This window comes from Symphodus melops (assembly GCF_947650265.1).
Source record: "Symphodus melops genome assembly, chromosome: 7".
Lineage (NCBI taxonomy): Eukaryota > Metazoa > Chordata > Actinopteri > Labriformes > Labridae > Symphodus > Symphodus melops.
Genome location: NC_136697.1, coordinates 7463890 through 7482878, shown reverse-complemented (window position 1 = coordinate 7482878; position 18989 = coordinate 7463890). Strand labels below are relative to the sequence as shown.

The 18989-nt window shown below is 41.1% G+C and overlaps 1 protein-coding gene across 1 annotated transcript; it reads left to right on the top strand.

The window, feature by feature from the left end:
* The first annotated feature begins 17383 nt into the window (after positions 1-17383).
* On the top strand, positions 17384-18749 carry ptf1a (pancreas associated transcription factor 1a). Its single transcript, XM_079348565.1, has 2 exons — positions 17384-18053; positions 18252-18749. Exons 1-2 carry the CDS (start codon positions 17444-17446, stop codon positions 18452-18454), a joined length of 813 nt encoding a protein of 270 aa, XP_079204691.1. The 5' UTR covers positions 17384-17443; the 3' UTR covers positions 18455-18749.
* The last annotated feature ends 240 nt before the right edge of the window (positions 18750-18989 follow it).

Sequence of the window (18989 nt, the reverse complement as noted above, 5' to 3'; positions counted from 1 at the left end):
AATAAACTGCTGCTATATTATGCAGGATTCATTCCGACAGTCTTGTTCTGCCAGACTGGACAGGTTTCCTCTCTTCTCTCGTAAGTTATTAGTGAATAAAACAATTGCTGGAAAAAAAAAACAAGAAAAGTTTGATGTCTACAGATGATAAAATTAAACAAAAACTACTGACGTCACATCCAGAATATGTTTTACATCTGTAAATTAAACACAAAAGGTTTAAACTGTCTCTCTGTATGATGTATTCCACTGTGTTCAGCAATGAGCAGTAGGTTAAAACATGCGAACGAGGACTATAACCTCTGTACGTGGTCCGTTACATTACTGCGAGGCTATCAGCGCTCCAAAAGTAATACAATAATTATCTGAAGATAGCAAAATGACGCATTCTGCCTGTTTTTCTCTCCATGAGACGTCAGCCAACACTGGACTACAAATAAGAAAAACATATTCTTCAGAAAAGAACCCGCCCCTCGTCTGCTCTCATATTCGAAAGATCATGACAGGACAAGTTGGTTCATTTCAAACATCATTTATTTCTTTAATCCAAAAGAAATCAACTTGTTTTTCAGACACAAGAAACCTGAAGACTTTTGAGTTCAGGTTTCTTAGGTCTCTCATGAATAACACACACACACACACACACACCTGTACGAAGGGGGTGGACAATCACACACTCATGCTTTAACATGTGTCATGTAAACACTCCACACTCACAGGGGAATGTATGACCCTGCAGGCTGTTGTTATATAATGTCCCTCTCTCTCTCTCTCTCTCTCTCTCTCTCTCTCTCTCTCTCTCTCTCTCTCTCTCTCTCTCTCTCTCTCTTTCCGTGGAGAAGAGAACAACACAATCACTGTTTATCTTCATTTAAAGACACACTGACTGACCTTCATGTAATGTTCAACACAGACTTGTTATAAGGGGACAATTTATTTAAGGTAAAGTCTGATTTTTTTACAAATGCGTTTTGGACATCATTCCTTTTGGCTGTGAGAACTTTACTCACAGTTTCATTGTTGGGACACCAGAGGGCGCTCAAATACAGGAGCCATCAGGTGCTGTGAATCAGTCCCTTAGAAGTTTGGTGGCTTTGTTACCCGATCTAAAACAACCCAACTTGACTTGATGACCAAAACTACAAAAGAAAAGGTGAAAACCAGAAACAGAATCAAACCGTGCTCGTTTACCATTAAAGCCATCGAATGCAGTAATATAAAGTTGGTACTGTCAGGGTGTTATAGAGAGAATTTGAGCCAAAAAATGTTTGGAGATGAATTGATGTGAATGTTTGTTTGATCGCCGCCTGTGCACATTTTTTTATTATTCCTTTTTGGTTTCATCCCTTTCCCTTTTTTTTTTTAAACCTGCATTATCAACCAAGCAATACTTACTTAATGGAGAGCGTGACTTTCAAACCCTATAATGAGTAAGATGGAAACTGAAGCAGTGCTGTAAGAATCTCTTCTCATCTCTTCTGTAGCTCTTTGTTGTGCATCGAAAAACAACAACAACTTTATCCTACACTAACCTTAAAGATCCCGTATTGTCCTCATTGTCTCCTTTCATGCTGTCACTCTGTGAATGTACAGAGGAGCTGTGCATGACTTGCAGCCAGAGGCGTGTCCAGAATGGCGGCCATGGGTGGCATGGACCCCCCCCACTAGAAATCTGATTGGCCACCCCAAAAATCTGTCAGAGGCAGGACTTGAGTTAAAAACATGTATCTTGAGTTATAAAGGAGTTGTTATTGGTGAAGTTAGAAAGTATAATAATTGATTTTTATTTGTGGCCACACCTACATAAGTCATAAGCCTCAGTCCAAAAAGTCTGGACACTCTTCTATTGGCATCCGTAGAAACCCTCACATTTGTCACATTACACTTCTGTTTGTAGTGTAGAGTGGCAGATTATATGAGAGGTACAGAGTGTCTCTGTTAGAGGACATACTGTAGAAAACAACAACGAGCTGCACAGAGATGAGACTGGTCTGAGCTTCGCTGGATCTTTGACCATGTTCAAACTCTGTTAGAGTCACTTTGCGGTGATGCGATGATGTCTGTGATGCCCTGCCGTTATTATTGGTAATGGATTGTTTTTCCTTGTTCTCTGCTGCCAGAGGGCCAGGTCACTTATCAGGTGTACAGTTATATTCCTTCACATGTCAGTGTGATTACAGGCAGGGCTTCAGGTTCAATGATCTCACTACCGACTGGGTTAAATCCAACGACATGGTCAGTTGCTCAACACTTTAAAATACGATCAACTGAGTACTCCTCAGAATTATTTTTTTTTTAAAGGGCTCCACAGTCATGTGAGCAATAATCAACAACATTCAATAAACTTGCTGAGATAATTTTAGTTCATGAGCTCTGAAAGTACATTTTTGCAACTAGTGTTAACACAGGCTAAAAGTCGTAAAAGGAGAAACGTCTGGTGTCTGAACTGCTTGGATAGATTTATGTAAAGATCATGACTCGGGGTTTAAGAAGCCCAAAATAATTGAAGAACATTATGGGAGTAATGTACCTCAGGGGAGGAAAACCAGCCGTCCTAATTCTCCATCCAAATGAACAGCTGTGGACCACGCTATGATGGTGAAGAGGAACTCAGCAGGTCACATTTTGAAGTGTAGAGCAACAGACCAGACTGCCATGTTTGCAGTGAAGTGTTTGGAGCATGCACAGCTGAAAGTCTGGCCTCTTTCCTTTGAGACTCTGCAGCAGCAGCAGCAGCAGCATCCGCCGCCTCAGAGGACAGCAGCGTCGCTGAATCTTTGATACTTGTTTATGGAGCTTTTTCACTCAAGAACTTCATAAGAGAAAAATTGTTTACCTTGAACACTGATTATTGGCTTCACAGAAATCTTAAGGAGACCAGGCTCAGTTAACCAACAGCTCTGTAAAAAGGCGTGGGGTGTGATGATGGTTAACCTAAATGAAGAGTCGGTTGTGTCTGAAACTTGCTGACGCTCTGCCGAAGGTTTTCGCTACCAAAAAGTTCCAAAGCTCTGAAAACACTTCAGTCACACTTTAACCAAAAACTGGCACAAGCAAAAGATGGAGAGAGAGCACTATCTAAATTGCACAAGTACATTGGCAACTTTTCGGTGCAGAGTTTGTCCAAGCGTCGATGCCTGTCGCTTAGCAACCTCAACAGTGGAACCGGCACTAGCTTACATAACTAGTGTTGGCAAGACACTGTCTCTCTTTTAGAGGATGCAGCCCCTTGAAAATGTAACCATCGGCTTGTCGCATTGTCACACTTAGAGTGAAAGTTTCTAACTCAGCTGTAGTCAAGGGTTCCTTTTATTTCCTATACGTGCCAGTGCAAGAACTGAGGGGCAAGCTGCCAAGCTGAAATATCAAACCGAAGAACCAGTCACTGAATTCGGTACAGAGAGTGTGACGATGAACTCATGTTATGCACGGACACACGTCACTCAGCGGCAGCAGAGGTGAACAAACACTCGGCCACCAAGTGAGGAGCGCTTAAAAGTGCCACAAGGAGACGTTTCAGATCCCAACATCCTCCACAGCTGGAACCCAAAGCTGGACCAGAACTGCTGACAGGAGGATTTTCTTCAAACAGAACTTCATGTTGTTTACATGTGATGTTGCCATTTATACTACAACATATGCCATTAACAGTTATTGTGACGACCTCTATAACTGCCATTTATTTCTGCAGAGCAACTATCTAAAGGAAACACGGTCACAGGATTATACAGACTCTTCTACTATGATGATGATGATGAAAGTGTTCTGTATTTATTTTCCTCTTTTGTAAAGACTAGTTGTGGGTGTGTGTGTGTGTGCGCGTGCGCGTGTGTGTGTGTATGTGTTTGGCTGGGGAGGGTGGGGGGGGTGGTATTTTGTACAGGAGCTGATTACCTCTGTGTTCATATAACAATGACAGTGACGATGACAGTGAGCCATATTTAATGTGAAATATCCTTTTTATCCAGAGGAAAGGGCCATACAGATCCTGCGAGGTTTTGTGTACTCATAGACTGAATCATTTCTTTAGTGTTTTAGTAGCAGGCTTTGTGTGTGTATGTGTGTGTGTGTGTGTGTGTGTGTGTGTGTGTGCGTGTGTGCATGTGGGCATGTGTGTGTGTGTGTTTGTTTGGGAGGAACTAGAGAGCAGAAATAGCACAACAACATGAGGAAACAGGATGGTGTCAGAGATCGTTACTTCTCAGATGAACATACTGAATGTGTTTTCTTTGTTAGACATTTGATTCTTCGGCCTCGGTGTCGGAGGTTTACAGACTGTGACTGAATAACGATGTCAAGGCTGGGGTTTTTCAAATTTGGAAAAAACGTGTGGCTTGGACATGATCTGTGACTAAATCTAAATTGCATTTTAAAACGGTCACGACCGAGACTGTTGTCACACTTAAAGGAATTGAAAGAACTCGTCTGATTTATAATGGTCACGGGCTCCCGAGGTTAACCTAACTGTGATAACATACAAAGACAAATAAAAGACACTTTATGTAAACATTTTGCAGAAACTGCATCATAAAAATGAAACTTTAAACAAGAGTGAAGCAGTGTTTGGCAAATAACTGAAAATATTTTCTTGTTACATTTACTAGTAACTACAAACAAAAAGTAACTGAGTTACTCAGCCCTGCCTGTGTTTGTTTTTTTTTATTCCTGGATGTTCTGATGTTAACGTCACCTCGCCTGCCTATCACTTATCAGTAATAAGTGCTTTTTAACGTCAGTACTTATAACAGTGTTATTGAATCTGTAACTAATCTGTTATTAGTTACTGCAGATAGTGTTGTTGCAGTAATGTGTCACTTAGTAACACTGGACTTTAGTTTATCACGTCTGGCAGCAGATTGCTGGAGTTGATCTGCAGCATTCTGTAGTTTTTTTTATTGTCAGATAAGTTATAGATTGATTGTAGCAGTACTAAAACTTTTTCTGCAGGACCCCCGTTCCATTTGAGCCAGACAGACGTGATCTCTCTGAAAGGTTTCCACTGTGTTTCATTGCACTATGCGGCCTTCAGAGACACATTTAGATTTACTCACACATGATGCACAATCTGAATTCTGTTTAATAATGTGTTTTGAATTTTCAGTTGTGCTCTTAGAGAGGACAAGCTTGGACGTGAAGGTGCTGATAAACCGAGAGAATCCAACCAATGGCGTGCTTCAGCTGTCTGTGGCTTTTTATTGATTTAATTATTTATTTGTTCTCAGGATGTGATGAAAGAAAACATGGTCTTTACAATCAGGGTCTCCCAGACATGAGTCTGTTACTCAGTGTGTGAGTGTGTGTGAAAGTTTAGTGTTATACAGGGTGTAAGCACATCATATGTAAATATAATCATCATGGAAGATGTGCTGTGTGTGTGTGTATACCTCTTTGTGTAAGGGTCTGTGTGTGTGTAAGGGTGTGTGTGTGTGTGTGTGAGGGTCTGTGTGTGTGTGAGAGAGGGTCTGTGTGTGTGTGTGTGAGGTCTCTTTAAAGTGCTTCCTTGTTTTCTATGTCGGGCCTTTCCTCAGTACGGTCGAGTAGCCTCATAGAGTCATTCTGTAGATTTGCCCTCTTCATATAACCTACAGCAGATCATGTATTTGTACAGACAATGGTTGAGGGTGTTTCATGACGCATGCAGACACAATATTAGTACTTATAAATCTATATCTGATTTGAAAACACGTACTTGGTTTATTTATGGTCTTATTTATTGATTTTTTAATATGAGATTCTGTTGAAGTGGTCTGTCATGCTCTTCTGATCTTCTGTTGTATTGTAAAGAGATGATTATATGTCCATAACTATTGATGAGCCCATAATAAAATTAACTATCGACTCTTCTTCAAAGACTCATGACTCGTCTTCATGCCCACACAGTTATTCAGGGACTGAAAGGGTTAAAAAGATGACGCAGGATTATTTGTGCTGTGACTTTAAAAAGAAACTAAGGATGAGAAAAATGAGAATGCACTCACTTACTTCTGGCTTCATGTATGAAATTGGAGACTGTCATTATTCCTTCGTATTGCACACAGCGTTTAAAAACTCTTCACAATCAATTTGCCCAATGAAGATTTGTCAGAGGAGATTTTGCAGATAAATATAAGATCATAGCAGGTCAGGCAGTGGGCCGGAGCCTCTCCTCTCTCCTGTCAATCTGTCTCATGAATACGATCTGCTCAGTAGTCGTTCGTTTAAAGAAATGTAACTGAGAAAAAGTTACAGCAAATACAGAAATAAAGGAATTCAAGGAAATAGAGACACAAGCATATGAGTCATAAATGTACACATATGTATTTTTGAATACCTGAGGATGTGTATGAGAACCATCTGTTGCAGTCTGATTTGGTTGAAAGACAGACCAAATCATATTTGTGTATTTGCACTGGCCGCCCAGCAGAGGGTGCTGTAAGCGTTTTAAATGTGATACCATAGAAGAGCGAAGCAGGGGTGGAAAATGTTTGTGACCATATTTAAATTGTTCAGGTGAACTTGGAGGAACCCCGGTATGCCTTGTAATATAATATAATAAAAACTGACCCATTTCTCTACACATATATTACTTTTTGAAATAACAATCTCAAACTCTATTGAGGTTTGCATTAAAGCTTGATGTAATCAATTTGCAATTGGTTAAAACATATGTGAAAGTAACTTTTCAGTTTCCCGTTTCATTCTAAAATGGGGGTAATTGGACTTGAACTTGAAAAGTGATTTTTACACCTCACGCCACATTCACACACTGATGAAAAGTGATCGTCAGAAGAAAGTAACCATTCCTGTTCATACACAGTCATACGGACATGTGGCTTCAGGAGCAGGTGATCAAACCCCCAACGGTTCCAGTTGAGCGATGACCATCTCTACTAACTGAGCCACAGCCCCTATACCCCCCATTAACAATCATTACTGAAAACAATACAAATCAATGCTTCCTATTGTTGATTAAGAGACAAAAACCTTGCAGCACAGCCGTACCTTAGTGAGACTAAAGTTTGGTAACTTTGTAACATGCAGTGTTAGAGATTACGGTTCATGAGGGTTCAGTCCCTAATCTATTGTTGTTGTTATTGTTTTGTTGTTGTTGTTTTGTTTTCTTTTGCATAAAATGAGTAAACGAGTCCGTCAGGTAGATCCAATATTAATACTTTCTCTTGAATGAATGATTATTTTGAATGCAAATCGCGGGAAACAGAAAGTCCTCTTCTTTGAGATGAGGAACAGCCATCAGCAGACCTCTTGGATCGGACTGTTTATCCTGTTACCACATGGTGGCAGTATTGCGTTGAGGATTGAATAATCTACATCTTTAGCAGGGCTATAGATTGTCCTCTAGAGGGAGCCTTACATCACAGACACACACTTCCTCACCTCACCTCACCATTCCTTCATGGTTACTTGGGTGATGTCAGAGTTTTTATCTGTGAGGGATGTACGATTCAATGTGCATGTTTTCTTATTATTTAGATTTTTTAAAGAAGATGATGGTTAAATGATAGTTTGATTACAGAGACAATTTAAAAATATTTTAATGAACTTTTGGTGCACAAACATGTCATTGTGGGGGATGGGGAGTCCAAAGCTCCCTGCTTTGAGGACTGTACATAGGGAGCATGACGTAACCAACCATTTTTCAGGGTGTAACACCAAGATATGATACCAGAACTTAAAACTTCAATTTGATTTCAGTAAAAATAAAACTGATACCTACATTCAGAGCTGTTCCCAAAGTGGGAGTCACTAGCCACCATAAGGGGGGGTCATGAAATGTCCTTGAGAAAAATGAATATAGATTATTATTATATTGAACCCATTATTCTAAAGATTTGTTTAAAACATTAGTTAAATATCAAATACAAACAACAACACATCACTAAGTGAAGTGAAAATGAAATCACATGTAAGACAGTAAATACACACCCGTTTGTGTTGGTATGATTAATGATGGATGCTTTATTCTCTCACACCCCTGTCTGATCAAATAGGCTGAGGTATAATTATTTGTATTTATTTATAAGGTTAGCTGAGGATGTGTTGAAGGGGGCCAAATATGAGGCCCTCCAATAGGTCTTATACCCCTGATGGAGACTGTAATCGTTTCAGACTGTGTAAAGGGGGACGAGTAGACAATAAAGCATCATACAAGACCTCCAGAGCACAAGTTTGAAACCGGTCAAGAAACAGCACATCCTCAAGGGCCCTGCGGATCAGTGGTAGGTCGCTGGGAGGTCAAGGGTTTGATCCCCAGCTCCTGCAGTCAAATGTCAAAGTGTTCCTGGGCAAGGAACTAAAACCCAAGGAGCTCCTGCTACTGCTTCAGCTGTGCTCAAATGTGAAGGAATCGATTACACACTCCTGTCATAGCAGACTGCCATCAGAGTGTGAATATATACTGTAGGTGTGAAGTGAGGTGTAAAAAGTGCTTTGAGTAGTCAGAATACCATTTATAAATCTAGAATTCAGTCTGACTAAAAACTCTAATCAACTCAGTTTAACGACACTAATTCCACCTGTAACACACACTGTGGTCACTGCAGTCAACAACTATTCAGCAGCCTTTGTCTCAATGCACAGGTTTAAAAGGAATGGTTTCACATCAGACACTTCAGGTTAGCAAGTTTTTTCCATAAGCTGCCACCTACTGGCTGGAGTTTACACCACATCATCCTGATCCTCTACAAGACCCAGCAGGTTGACATTGAGTAACAACTAATGAATAACTTTATTATTAAAATCAAAAAGTACTGTATTCTAGTTTTAGAGAAAAAAACAACAGAAACTTGATCACTTGTCCTTCACGTTGGATCTCATGAATTTGTGGCAACATTTCAGTTGCATAGTAGTGTTTCTAATGTGAACACTGAGACTTGGCTGTACTTTGGAGTCACTTTTTGATGTCAGTCAATTAATTTATATTTTTAAACTCTCAGGATTAAAAAAAATGATTACGTCTGTTTCATTCCAATGAAAAGAGATCAAACCAGAATTCAAACCCACGTTCTCTGTTAATAGTGGCTCTACTGTTAAAATGTGTGATACAGAACACCTTGATACCACTATTCTTGAAATGACCAACATAACCTTTGACCATAACGTCACTAAGCTTGCACAGTCCTGTTTCCTGCAGCTAAGAATTACCGCTACAATCAGTTAATCAGTATGTAAACCCCCCGAGGGGCATCCACAGGCTCCTCACTGACTCCTGAGAAAACTTAAAGGAGCCCCAGAAGCCCCCTTGACCCCATATCCCCCCCACCCCAAAAAAAATCTGTACTTCATTTCAATTATCTGAATTAGCATCGAGGACTTTCCTGAGACTCCGTGTTGTAGTTTGATGAAAAAAGCAGACAAACAGTTGAGCTGAGTTTCTTTTGAGCTGGACGCTCATGAAATCTCTTTTAATCTTCTCCAATCCTTCCTGCGACTGTCAACAGCCCCCGGGCAGAGCTGGACTCTCTCCCGTCCCCTCACATATTAGCTCAGCTCCGAGTCTGAGACCACCAGATTAACGCCCAAATCAATTACAGCCAGCAACAGATGAGTCAATACCCACCCTCCCCAACCCCCCCCCCCCCCCCCCCCCCCCCCCCCACACACACACACACACACACACACACACACACACACACACACCCACCCAGAGACAACCCTCAAGGACTTTTAGGATTATAATCCAGACATCAGCGGTGTTTAGTGTTGATATCTTGTAGGGGAAAGAAAGTAAGAAGAGTGTTTGGGAGACTCCATGAGGTATGATTAGACAGAAAGCTGGCTCTGAATGATCGGGCTTTTAGAGAGTCTGAGAGTGAAAACCCCCCTCGCCTTCTCAACAGCCAAGGTCAAGGTGTCCTTTACCCTTCCTAAACCTGAAAGCTCCTTATATGGTTATTATACACTTATTGAAGTTTAGGTCAGTGAAACTAAGGTAAATTCAGATTATTAAAACATAGTCTGTTGTAATTTCACTGACAGTTAATGAAACCAAGGTGTCCTTTGAGCTACAGGCATTTATCAGCTTCTTTATGCCATCAATCAAGCCGTGAGAACAAAACAAAATACACAAAGCATAAAATAAGAGAGCAGTCTCATGGAGAATAATAACCAAAAATGTAGCCTGATAAACATTCATTGCAACTGTCATGTGAATTATGTTGTCATTGAAAGTCATTAGCTTAGCCTATTAGCTTATTATATTAAACATAAACGTATTAGCAATTAGCAACAAGTAGGCTATAATATTGAAACAACGGAAAGAGAAACAGTTTACCTAATTGGCCGCGTTAACCAAAGGGGGTAAATGAAACCTCACTGATGTGTCAGCCTTCACTGACGCACAGAACCACTCAAACATCCTCCTGCGATGAGTCTTTCACATGCTCTGCCTCCTGTGGCGAGGTGAGGAACGTTACTCAAAAGAAAGATAGTCTTCATTACATTAATGTTATAAAACAAAAATACAAATTAAATAAAATCAAATCAGCTACCGCCTTCCTCCAAACAGAAGCAAAGTCAAACTTGTGGACCTGTGGCTCTCAGCACAGACCTCTGGATGCTCTCGATGATGACTCTTGGGTCATGGCTTCAGTTTTGCTCAGACTCCACCTGTAACGGTATTATCCAATCTCTGTGTTATGGGTGAAGTTTCTTCACTTCTGACACGATGGTCTCCTCTCGCAACATTAAACCGTACATGCCTGCACAGACACTGTGCACGGGCGCTGATCTTCAGCGTTACCCAAAGGTCCAACAGCCTCCATACATGCGGGCGACCTAACCACTAGACCACATGCACCCCTAAAAGTGTAAAACCCTAAATTCACCTGTCTTCTCCACTTTTCCTTGACCCAGATGAAATAGATCCCAGGATCAAGGAAATGAGAGGCTAAGAGTATCAGACTGTTCTTTCACTGGGCAGATGTTACAGATGTCACATTGGACTGCTGTGTAAAAATTACAATCTACTGATAATGGACTACAAAGAGGGCATCAATTGTCTGGTACGTCTCTGCCTCGCTGAGCGTCCAGCGGTGTTGCACCTGCATCTGGATATAACTCCACCTTGTCCACCGTGGGTCCCAACGCAACTTAAACTGTGATGACACAAAACCTATCCGGTCTCTCCGGTCCACAAGGAAATCTGCACGGACCGCTGACCACAATGCGCTAGCATACCCTGCTAGGTTGGTTAGCGTCGAACATGCTAACAAGCTCAGCTTGAGGTTATTGGGTGTTGCTTGCTCACCAGGCTTGTTGGTGAGCAAGCAACACCCGCTTGCTCACCAACAAAGATCCGCTTCTCTTTGTTCTTATCAGCGATCCCAAGGTAACACTGAAGTCTAGAAGGGATTTTCAGCTTCTTTTTTTTTTTTCTGCTTTGTGCTCCATATCCCCTCATGTAATCCTGCTCAGTGATTGTAATGTGTATATGGACAACACCAAAAACACAGTGACAAGGGACCTCCCATCCTGTCTCGACAGATTTATGATACAACAATTCATCAACTTACTCACACTGAAGGCCACATTCTTGATCTCATCTGCTGCTCTTGTGCGACCACTCTTCATTGTGTCGCATATCTGACCACAAGCTGGTGTCCTTCATTGCTGACTTACCAGTGTCCAAAACAAACCCATCTCTTTCTATCTGCTTCCATCACATCAAGAACATTGATTCATCTGCTCTTACAAATAGACTTGATAACCTCCCTGGCAAAGACAATGTTACCACTCCTGAAGAACTGCTTTCCCACTAAAATGACACACTGTAAAGCATCCTGCCTGATCTCGCTTCCATAAAGACTTGGACTGTTTCCTTTTCCCACTTTGCCCCCTGGTTCCCACTGGACCTTGAGTGACATGAAAGGCGTCCATAAATAAAATGTATTATTATTATACATATGAACACATGAATAAAAAATGAGTAATAAATGAACGATCAAATATTGGTATTATGCAGCAGTTGATAAGTTCATGAGAGTCTGATTCACGCCTCCATACGTAACAGTAATGTTGTTTTACATTAGTATTTGAGGGTGGAAGTAAATAACCTCTTGAAGCATGCCTCATATTGAAATCCTGACCATGACAGTTAAGAAATTATCAATTTTACTTTTTAGGTGTAATGGTCATGATTTCAATACAAAAACAACTGATTAAACAAAACATGTCATTTTAAAAGGTGAAGTATTTCTAAATAAAAGCAAAAATAATCGCCCATTCTTTCACCAATGACCAACTTAAAGTTAAGTCCATTTTAATGATTGTAGTTGTTCAGTTCAGAAGCAGTCTTAAGACTCTGTTCTGGACAATCTGCTTCAACCACTTCAGTCCAATATCAGTCTCATATCACACCAAGGAGTTTCACTTCTCCTGCTTGTTCCACAGTCACTCCTTTCAGGTAAATCTGTAGCTTTCAGTCTCAAGTTTGTTCCAAATAAAATGCTCTTTGTTTTTGATGACCAGAGCCCATGACCAGTTTACAAAAGCTCATAATTCCCCAATGTTGATGTTGCTGGTTAGTAATGTGTTGTATCATGTGCATACTCACTATTCGGGCTTGATTTAGAACAAGAGGAAGGTCATCGGTGAAAACTGAGAAGAGCAAAGGTTTAAAGATGTTATTCACATCTCTAAAATTAAAGTTATACATTTACAAGAATGATGTTGTAAATGTTCTCGATTGAAATGATTTATATCAGGCTATGGTGATTACTCTGACAGATTGTATCAGCAGAGTTAGTGAGAAGAGTCTGTCTGCATGAACATGGTGAAAGAGGAAACCTCAAAGTCATTTATTACAAAAGAGATGATTTCCTGAGTGTAGTTCTTTCTCCGCAGTTTCCTGCTGTATGTTTTCAGGGTTCAGCTATGACAATGAGATGCCTGTCTGGTAAACCTTTACTGGAGTATAAGATGCTCAATGATCCTCAATTTTGAAGACGACTGCTGCTCTTCTTATACTGAAATAACGACTTCATTCTCTTTCATTTATGAAGTTATTCTCTAAACTTATAACTTTATGTTCGTAAATTGTCACTACTTTAATGTCGTTCATTTATAACTTGAATCGCGCAAATTTATAATGTTATTCACGTAAATCTATGATTTCACTCTCATACATTTATGTTGTTATTCTCGTAAATGTGTAACTTTATAATAGTTTTTTACGAATTTAATCTCGAAAATGTGTGACTATTATCTCATAAATGTATGACTTTACTCTAAAAAGTTAACGAATGATGCATCTGTACAGAGGGCCTAATGGGACATGCATTCTTTTTTTTAAATTATATTTTCTCATAAATATAATCTTACAAAATAAATGGCTATCTTGGGGGGAAAATACTTTGTTATCCCTCGATAAAAAGATGAGTCAGTCAGTTCAGATCTCCAGAAAAAAAAATGCTTTTATTATTAATCTTATATTGTGAAGCACTTTGTGACGTCTGTTGATTTACAAATGAACTACACACACTTTTGAAATTCAAATCTTGATGCAATCAAATGCAACAAGTGAAAATCCCAACATGTTGAGCGCGTGTCCTCTGAGATCTGTTAGATTTTGGATAGAAGTCGATGGTTACCATAGTTACTCGGCTGACTAAATGTACTGAGATTTGGTCAAATTTTTATTGCAAGAAAATTCATTGATGTTATCAAGAGCTTAAACTCCGACCGGTGAAAAATTATTCCACTTTATATTCCATCGTATCAAAATAACGTGAATGGACGTGTTGCTTTGATGTCTTATCTTTGCAGCCACATTTGTCACGACCGGCCTCGATAAATGCAAATTTCATGTCAAATAAAAATGTGTACAAATACTTTCAAGAGACCAACAGGAAATCATGATGCAGCAAATCAAGTAGTTCAATTATTTCTCCAGAAATCCCTTTAATTAGTCGGAGTAATCTAGATGGATAATCCGCTGTAGCCAGAGATTAACAGGATTATGAATCCCAGTGAGGAGGATTATAGCTGCAGCTGTAAATCCAAACATTTGTCTGCTTTAGTTCACTTTCTGGATTTCGTTTTTCACGTTGTGATGGCTGAGGTGCTCATGGGCTCTGTGGCAGCTGAAAGGAGACAAACACGCATTAGAAACACCTTTTTGTTTTTTTGTATGTATGGCTGCATAAGGAAACCTTTGACTGAGACTTCACGAGAATCACAAAGATGACGAAGATGATTTATTTGAATTTTTCTGCAGTGGCAAAATGTTAAATTTGTGTGATAGTGTAAAGTGTCAAAGAATAAATTACTGATTGAAAGTATTGAAATTCAGATTTCTGTATTAGAATGATTTTTAATGGACAGAGTATAAACACTGATTTGACACAAATTCTTATTCTAAAACAGTGTGATCGTTTAAAATGCATCTGAATTTTTTTTTTAAAAAAGGCTATTAAAAGTCTAAATAAGCTCTTTGTATTTTAGGTTGTTATTATTTATTATAAACATTAATTCTTATATTTAAATTAAATAAAGCCAAGCCACTGTAGTTATAGTCATGTATTTACATATCGATAATTAATGGTTATTAATTAATCTGTGTGTCAGGGTTAGCCCTTTTATTTTACAAAGGTTTTAAATCAAACCTTTGCGACTTTATACCGTGTGTGTGTGTGTGTGTGTGTGTGCGTGTGTGTGTGTGTGTGTGTGTGTGTGACTGTCTGCCCCCCCTCCTCTACGCCCTGCTTCTCCTCCATCACCCCCGCTGGCTTGCACCGTGACCGGTGAGGCCGGTGTTAATGTACCGTCCAGCCTGCTGCATGCTGCAGACCGAGGGGCAGCATGGGAACAGAAACACTTGCTCCGCTCGCGCAGGTCGGTCCGTTCAGAGAGACAGCACGTTCATCAATGAGACTGCGTGGAGCGCGCGGTCACGGCGCGTTAAAAACCTGCACGGTTCGAATTATCATCTGGTTTCAGCAAAGGGAGGGGTGAGACCAGGGTGGGACACACACTTTTCTAACATGTTGGTGCAGCCTGTGGACGCGCACTGTTTGACCCTGAGGAGCTCCCATAAAATCATCTAAAGAAAAAGAATCAGCCAGGGTGGCATTCATACATTTTGTTTATGAGTAAAGACTATAGCGTCACTCCAACACATGTTGCATTTTAGTTTATTCATGTGTGCATGCATAAAGAATAATTAAAGGCCCAAAGTGTTTTAAACAGTGTCTGCATGCGAACAAGAGAAGACCTTTAAAAATCATCCTTTTAGATGAACTGGGACAACATGAGCCACAGGAGCAGAGACATTTGAATCTTAATTTTTATTATAATGCATCAACTCGTGTGTTTTGTGAGTGTGTTTACATATTCATTTCATTTTATTTCACTTCTAATTACGTTTTATTATTTAGCTTTAAAGAAAATACAGACTCATTTATGATTCGGATTGCGCGCAAGGAACCTGTGGATCAGTGTTGGCGCACAGCAATAACAGATGATGATAAACAACCAATTTCAGAAATCACACCTGTCACAATGACATCGTTTTTTAAATGTTTGACAATTTAAGACGCTTTACATGTATCTAAAAAAAAAGGTTTAGGTCAGCTCCTAAAAGTCACTGAGAAACATCCAACATGTCTTCCTGAACAGGCTCGGGATCATTGGAGCTAATGAGTAACTGTCCTCTGAGCCTCGCTGTCTTAAAGTAAATATGGTGGCTTGTTTGTCAGAGCTGTCGCTCCTTTTTTTGAGATTAGAGAAACAACCAGTGGCATTATTTCACGTCTGTCTGCAGGAGGAAGGAGAACCATGCGGAAGCAGAGAGCTGAAGGGTGAATTTTCCTCCTCATTTATTTGGAAGGTGTTTTCAGCGCAGGGTTTCATGCACAGTTCTGCAGGGTCCTGTCAGCGGTTGGTGTTGTGTTCAGCACCTGGTTGGTACCGGGATGTGCGTTTATTGTGTCTTTGTTAATGCACGCGGGTTCCCAGCGACAGCTTCATTATGTCGACAGCAGCGCAAGCCTCATTTATAACCCGACATGTTGCTTTGACTGGCGTTGAGGACGCAACTGGCCTTCTTCCCACGGCCACGGCCCGCGATGCAGCTTTCTGTCACACCACCACTAACCGCACACGCGGTGCGCGCGCACCGAGGCAGCTCCTGCAAAAAGGTCTACTTTGTCTCCAGAACAAAGTGAGTCCTTTCACTCAGTGCTCTGAATAGATGCGTACTTACAGAGCCCAGACCGGTGGGCAGTCTCAGTCGGTATACCGGGGAGCGCTAATATGGCGCGTGAGGTGTCAGAGAGGCGTGCGCTCCGAGGCCCACCACTGTGCTTTTATTTGTCGACCTGTTCTCCCAATAAAAAACACACTGGCGGGCACAAGTGGTGCATCGGCCACTCTACTGGTGCAGCTCTTTATGGAGCTGCGCTGCCCACTTACCGCTAAATAAATGAGAGAGTTGAGGGCTTCTGTGCAGACCAGCAGGCGGACTGTGAGCCTTCAAACCTGTCCATCATATGCACTGCTCCAAGTTAGACTATAATGTGTATATCAAGGTTGATATAATTGATATGTCATGTAGCATCAATAAAACTCTTTAAACCACTTTTAAGAAAGAACAATACCATTGCAGTGTCTTTAATGACTTTTTGACCTTCAGTTTCCTGACTGGATATTTCTGATATGTTCTTCTTCTCATGTTGTGTGCAATGTCCCCATGATCATTAATGAAGTATAACTTCAACAGCCCATGATTAAACATTTATCGAACCACGTTGAGTTCTGATCATGAAGGAAAACTCGATGTATGCAACCTGCTGCTGCTCAGTTTCTTGAGGATTTCAACAGCAAGTTTTGCAATATTTGACAACAAGCTGTGAGGACAAGCTGTGCGCTTACAATTTTTTTTAATTTTGTTTTATTAGTGATCAGTTCAGGACTTTCTTGTTGAAAACATCATTTTATTCTAAACTACGGATAAAAGCAAGTGGTTAATATCAGATCGAAAATGTTTATTTATTGGTCCTTGATTTGTGCATTGTCGTCATATTAAGAATAGAAAAAGGGGGGAGGGAGGACTATGGCGGTGGTTAAGGAAAATACTCACATTCTCTCAGGTCAGACCTGCAGGGATCAAATATTTGAATTTTGTGACAAACTATAAAATAGCCTGTTTTATCAAGGCGCTGTGATGCGGCTGAGCAGCCGGTGTCAGGGCAGAGTTGAGATGTTAGTTGAGGGGGGGCAGGGGGCGTGTCTTTCTAGGGGCTTATCTCGAGATGCGCCTCGCGGACCGAGCTGTGATTGGTTGGCGCTTCTAGCAAACGGCACGCGACTATGGATGTCGCTATAAAGAAGCCTCGCGTGCCGGTTGAACTAAAAACTAACTGTTGGCTGTGGAGAGTGAACACAGAGTTCATAAAAGAAGAGAATTCATTGTTACCAACTAACAATAGAAGGAAACGCAGAGACAAGCATGGACAGCGTGCTGGACCCGTTCTCCGGACTCGAATCTTTCTCCTCCCCTCCTTACTTCGACGATGACGAGTTTTTCACCGACCACTCGTCGAGGGACGGCCACTTTGACACTGACGACTTTTTGGATGACGACGTGGACTTTCTCACGAGTCACTTCCAGGACTACTACGGCAAAGAGGGCGGCGGCAGAGCAGCGCCTCACGATGCAGACTATGACATCGGAAACTTGTCCTTCTCCTCGTCCTCCTCCACCTTCTCGTACGGCTGCGCAGACAGCACCTCGGAGCTGTCCCCTCATCACGGCGGGCCGATGATGAAGCGGAGGAGGAGGATGAGGTCAGATACGGAGATGCAGCAGCTGAGGCAGGCGGCCAACGTCCGGGAGCGGCGGAGGATGCAGTCCATCAATGACGCCTTCGAGGGGCTCCGCTCGCACATCCCCACCCTGCCCTACGAGAAAAGGCTCTCCAAGGTGGACACCCTGCGGCTCGCCATCGGATACATCAACTTTCTCGCAGAGCTTGTGCAGTCTGATCTGCCCATCAGAAACTCCAGCAGCGAGACGCATGCGCAGCCCAAGAAAATCATCATCTGTCACAGAGGGACAAGTAAGTCCATTTCAAGATGATTCCACTTTGGTCATGAGCATTTAATATGTTAGGAGGAGGTAGGATGAAATGTAGAGTGTCTGTCCAAGAATCTCTCATCCACAGATTACGCATGCATTATTTGCATGTCTTTCATCTGCATGCTGTTCATATAAAGAACTGTTATTAAACGTGTTTTTCCTCCACTTTTTCTTTCAGGATCTCCCTCTCCCAGTGACCCCGACTACGGCCTCCCTCCCCTGGCTGGTCACTCTCTGTCCTGGTCTGATGAAAAACAACTCCGGGAGCAGAACATCATTCGCACTGCCAAAGTCTGGACACCGGAAGACCCCCGAAAGCTCCACAACAAACCGGGCCTAACAGACATTGAAAACGAGCCTCCTTTCGGCCTGGTGGCTTAAATGAACAGACTCTTGTGTTGCACATAGTGAATGTGTCCATGATGAAGCGGGTCATGTTAATGTGTGTGAGCGTGTGTTAGTGTGTGTGAATGCGCACTGAGGCGCCGTGTAACAGTGAGGACACCGTGTGAGCTGACTGTACAGTTTCCAATATTGAGTTCAATGTTGTAAATAGTTTTATCACGTTGATAATTTTATTTTTGTAATTCAGGCAAATGGCAATCATGTATTTATTTTTTTCTACGAGTGATAATATATGTTTTAATTTAATTCAATGATTACGAAATATATATTGTCCTGCAACATGTTATATTTATGCTCACTGCAAATAAAAGGCACTTACTGATGAAAATGAATCGTTTGCAATCACTGTTGTTATTTAATCCAATGTGAAATAAAGCGTCCATCGACATATCAGTATTTTTCTGACAGTTTATTAATTAAATGTCTGCTGAGGAAAAGCTGGTCCAAAATCAAATAATAAAAGCAACTCCGCACAAATACGACATTTTCAAAACTAAAAAGGAAAAGAAAA

What these genes read in the sequence shown, in the direction of transcription:
- ptf1a (XM_079348565.1), top strand. Translation starts at nt 17,444, where the DNA reads ATGGACAGCGTGCTGGACCCGTTCTCCGGACTCGAATCTTTCTCCTCC. An exon ending in CATCTGTCACAGAGGGACAA is followed by an intron (nt 18,054 to 18,251) that starts GTAAGTCCATTT and finishes TTTTTCTTTCAG; the next exon opens with GATCTCCCTCTCCCAGTGAC.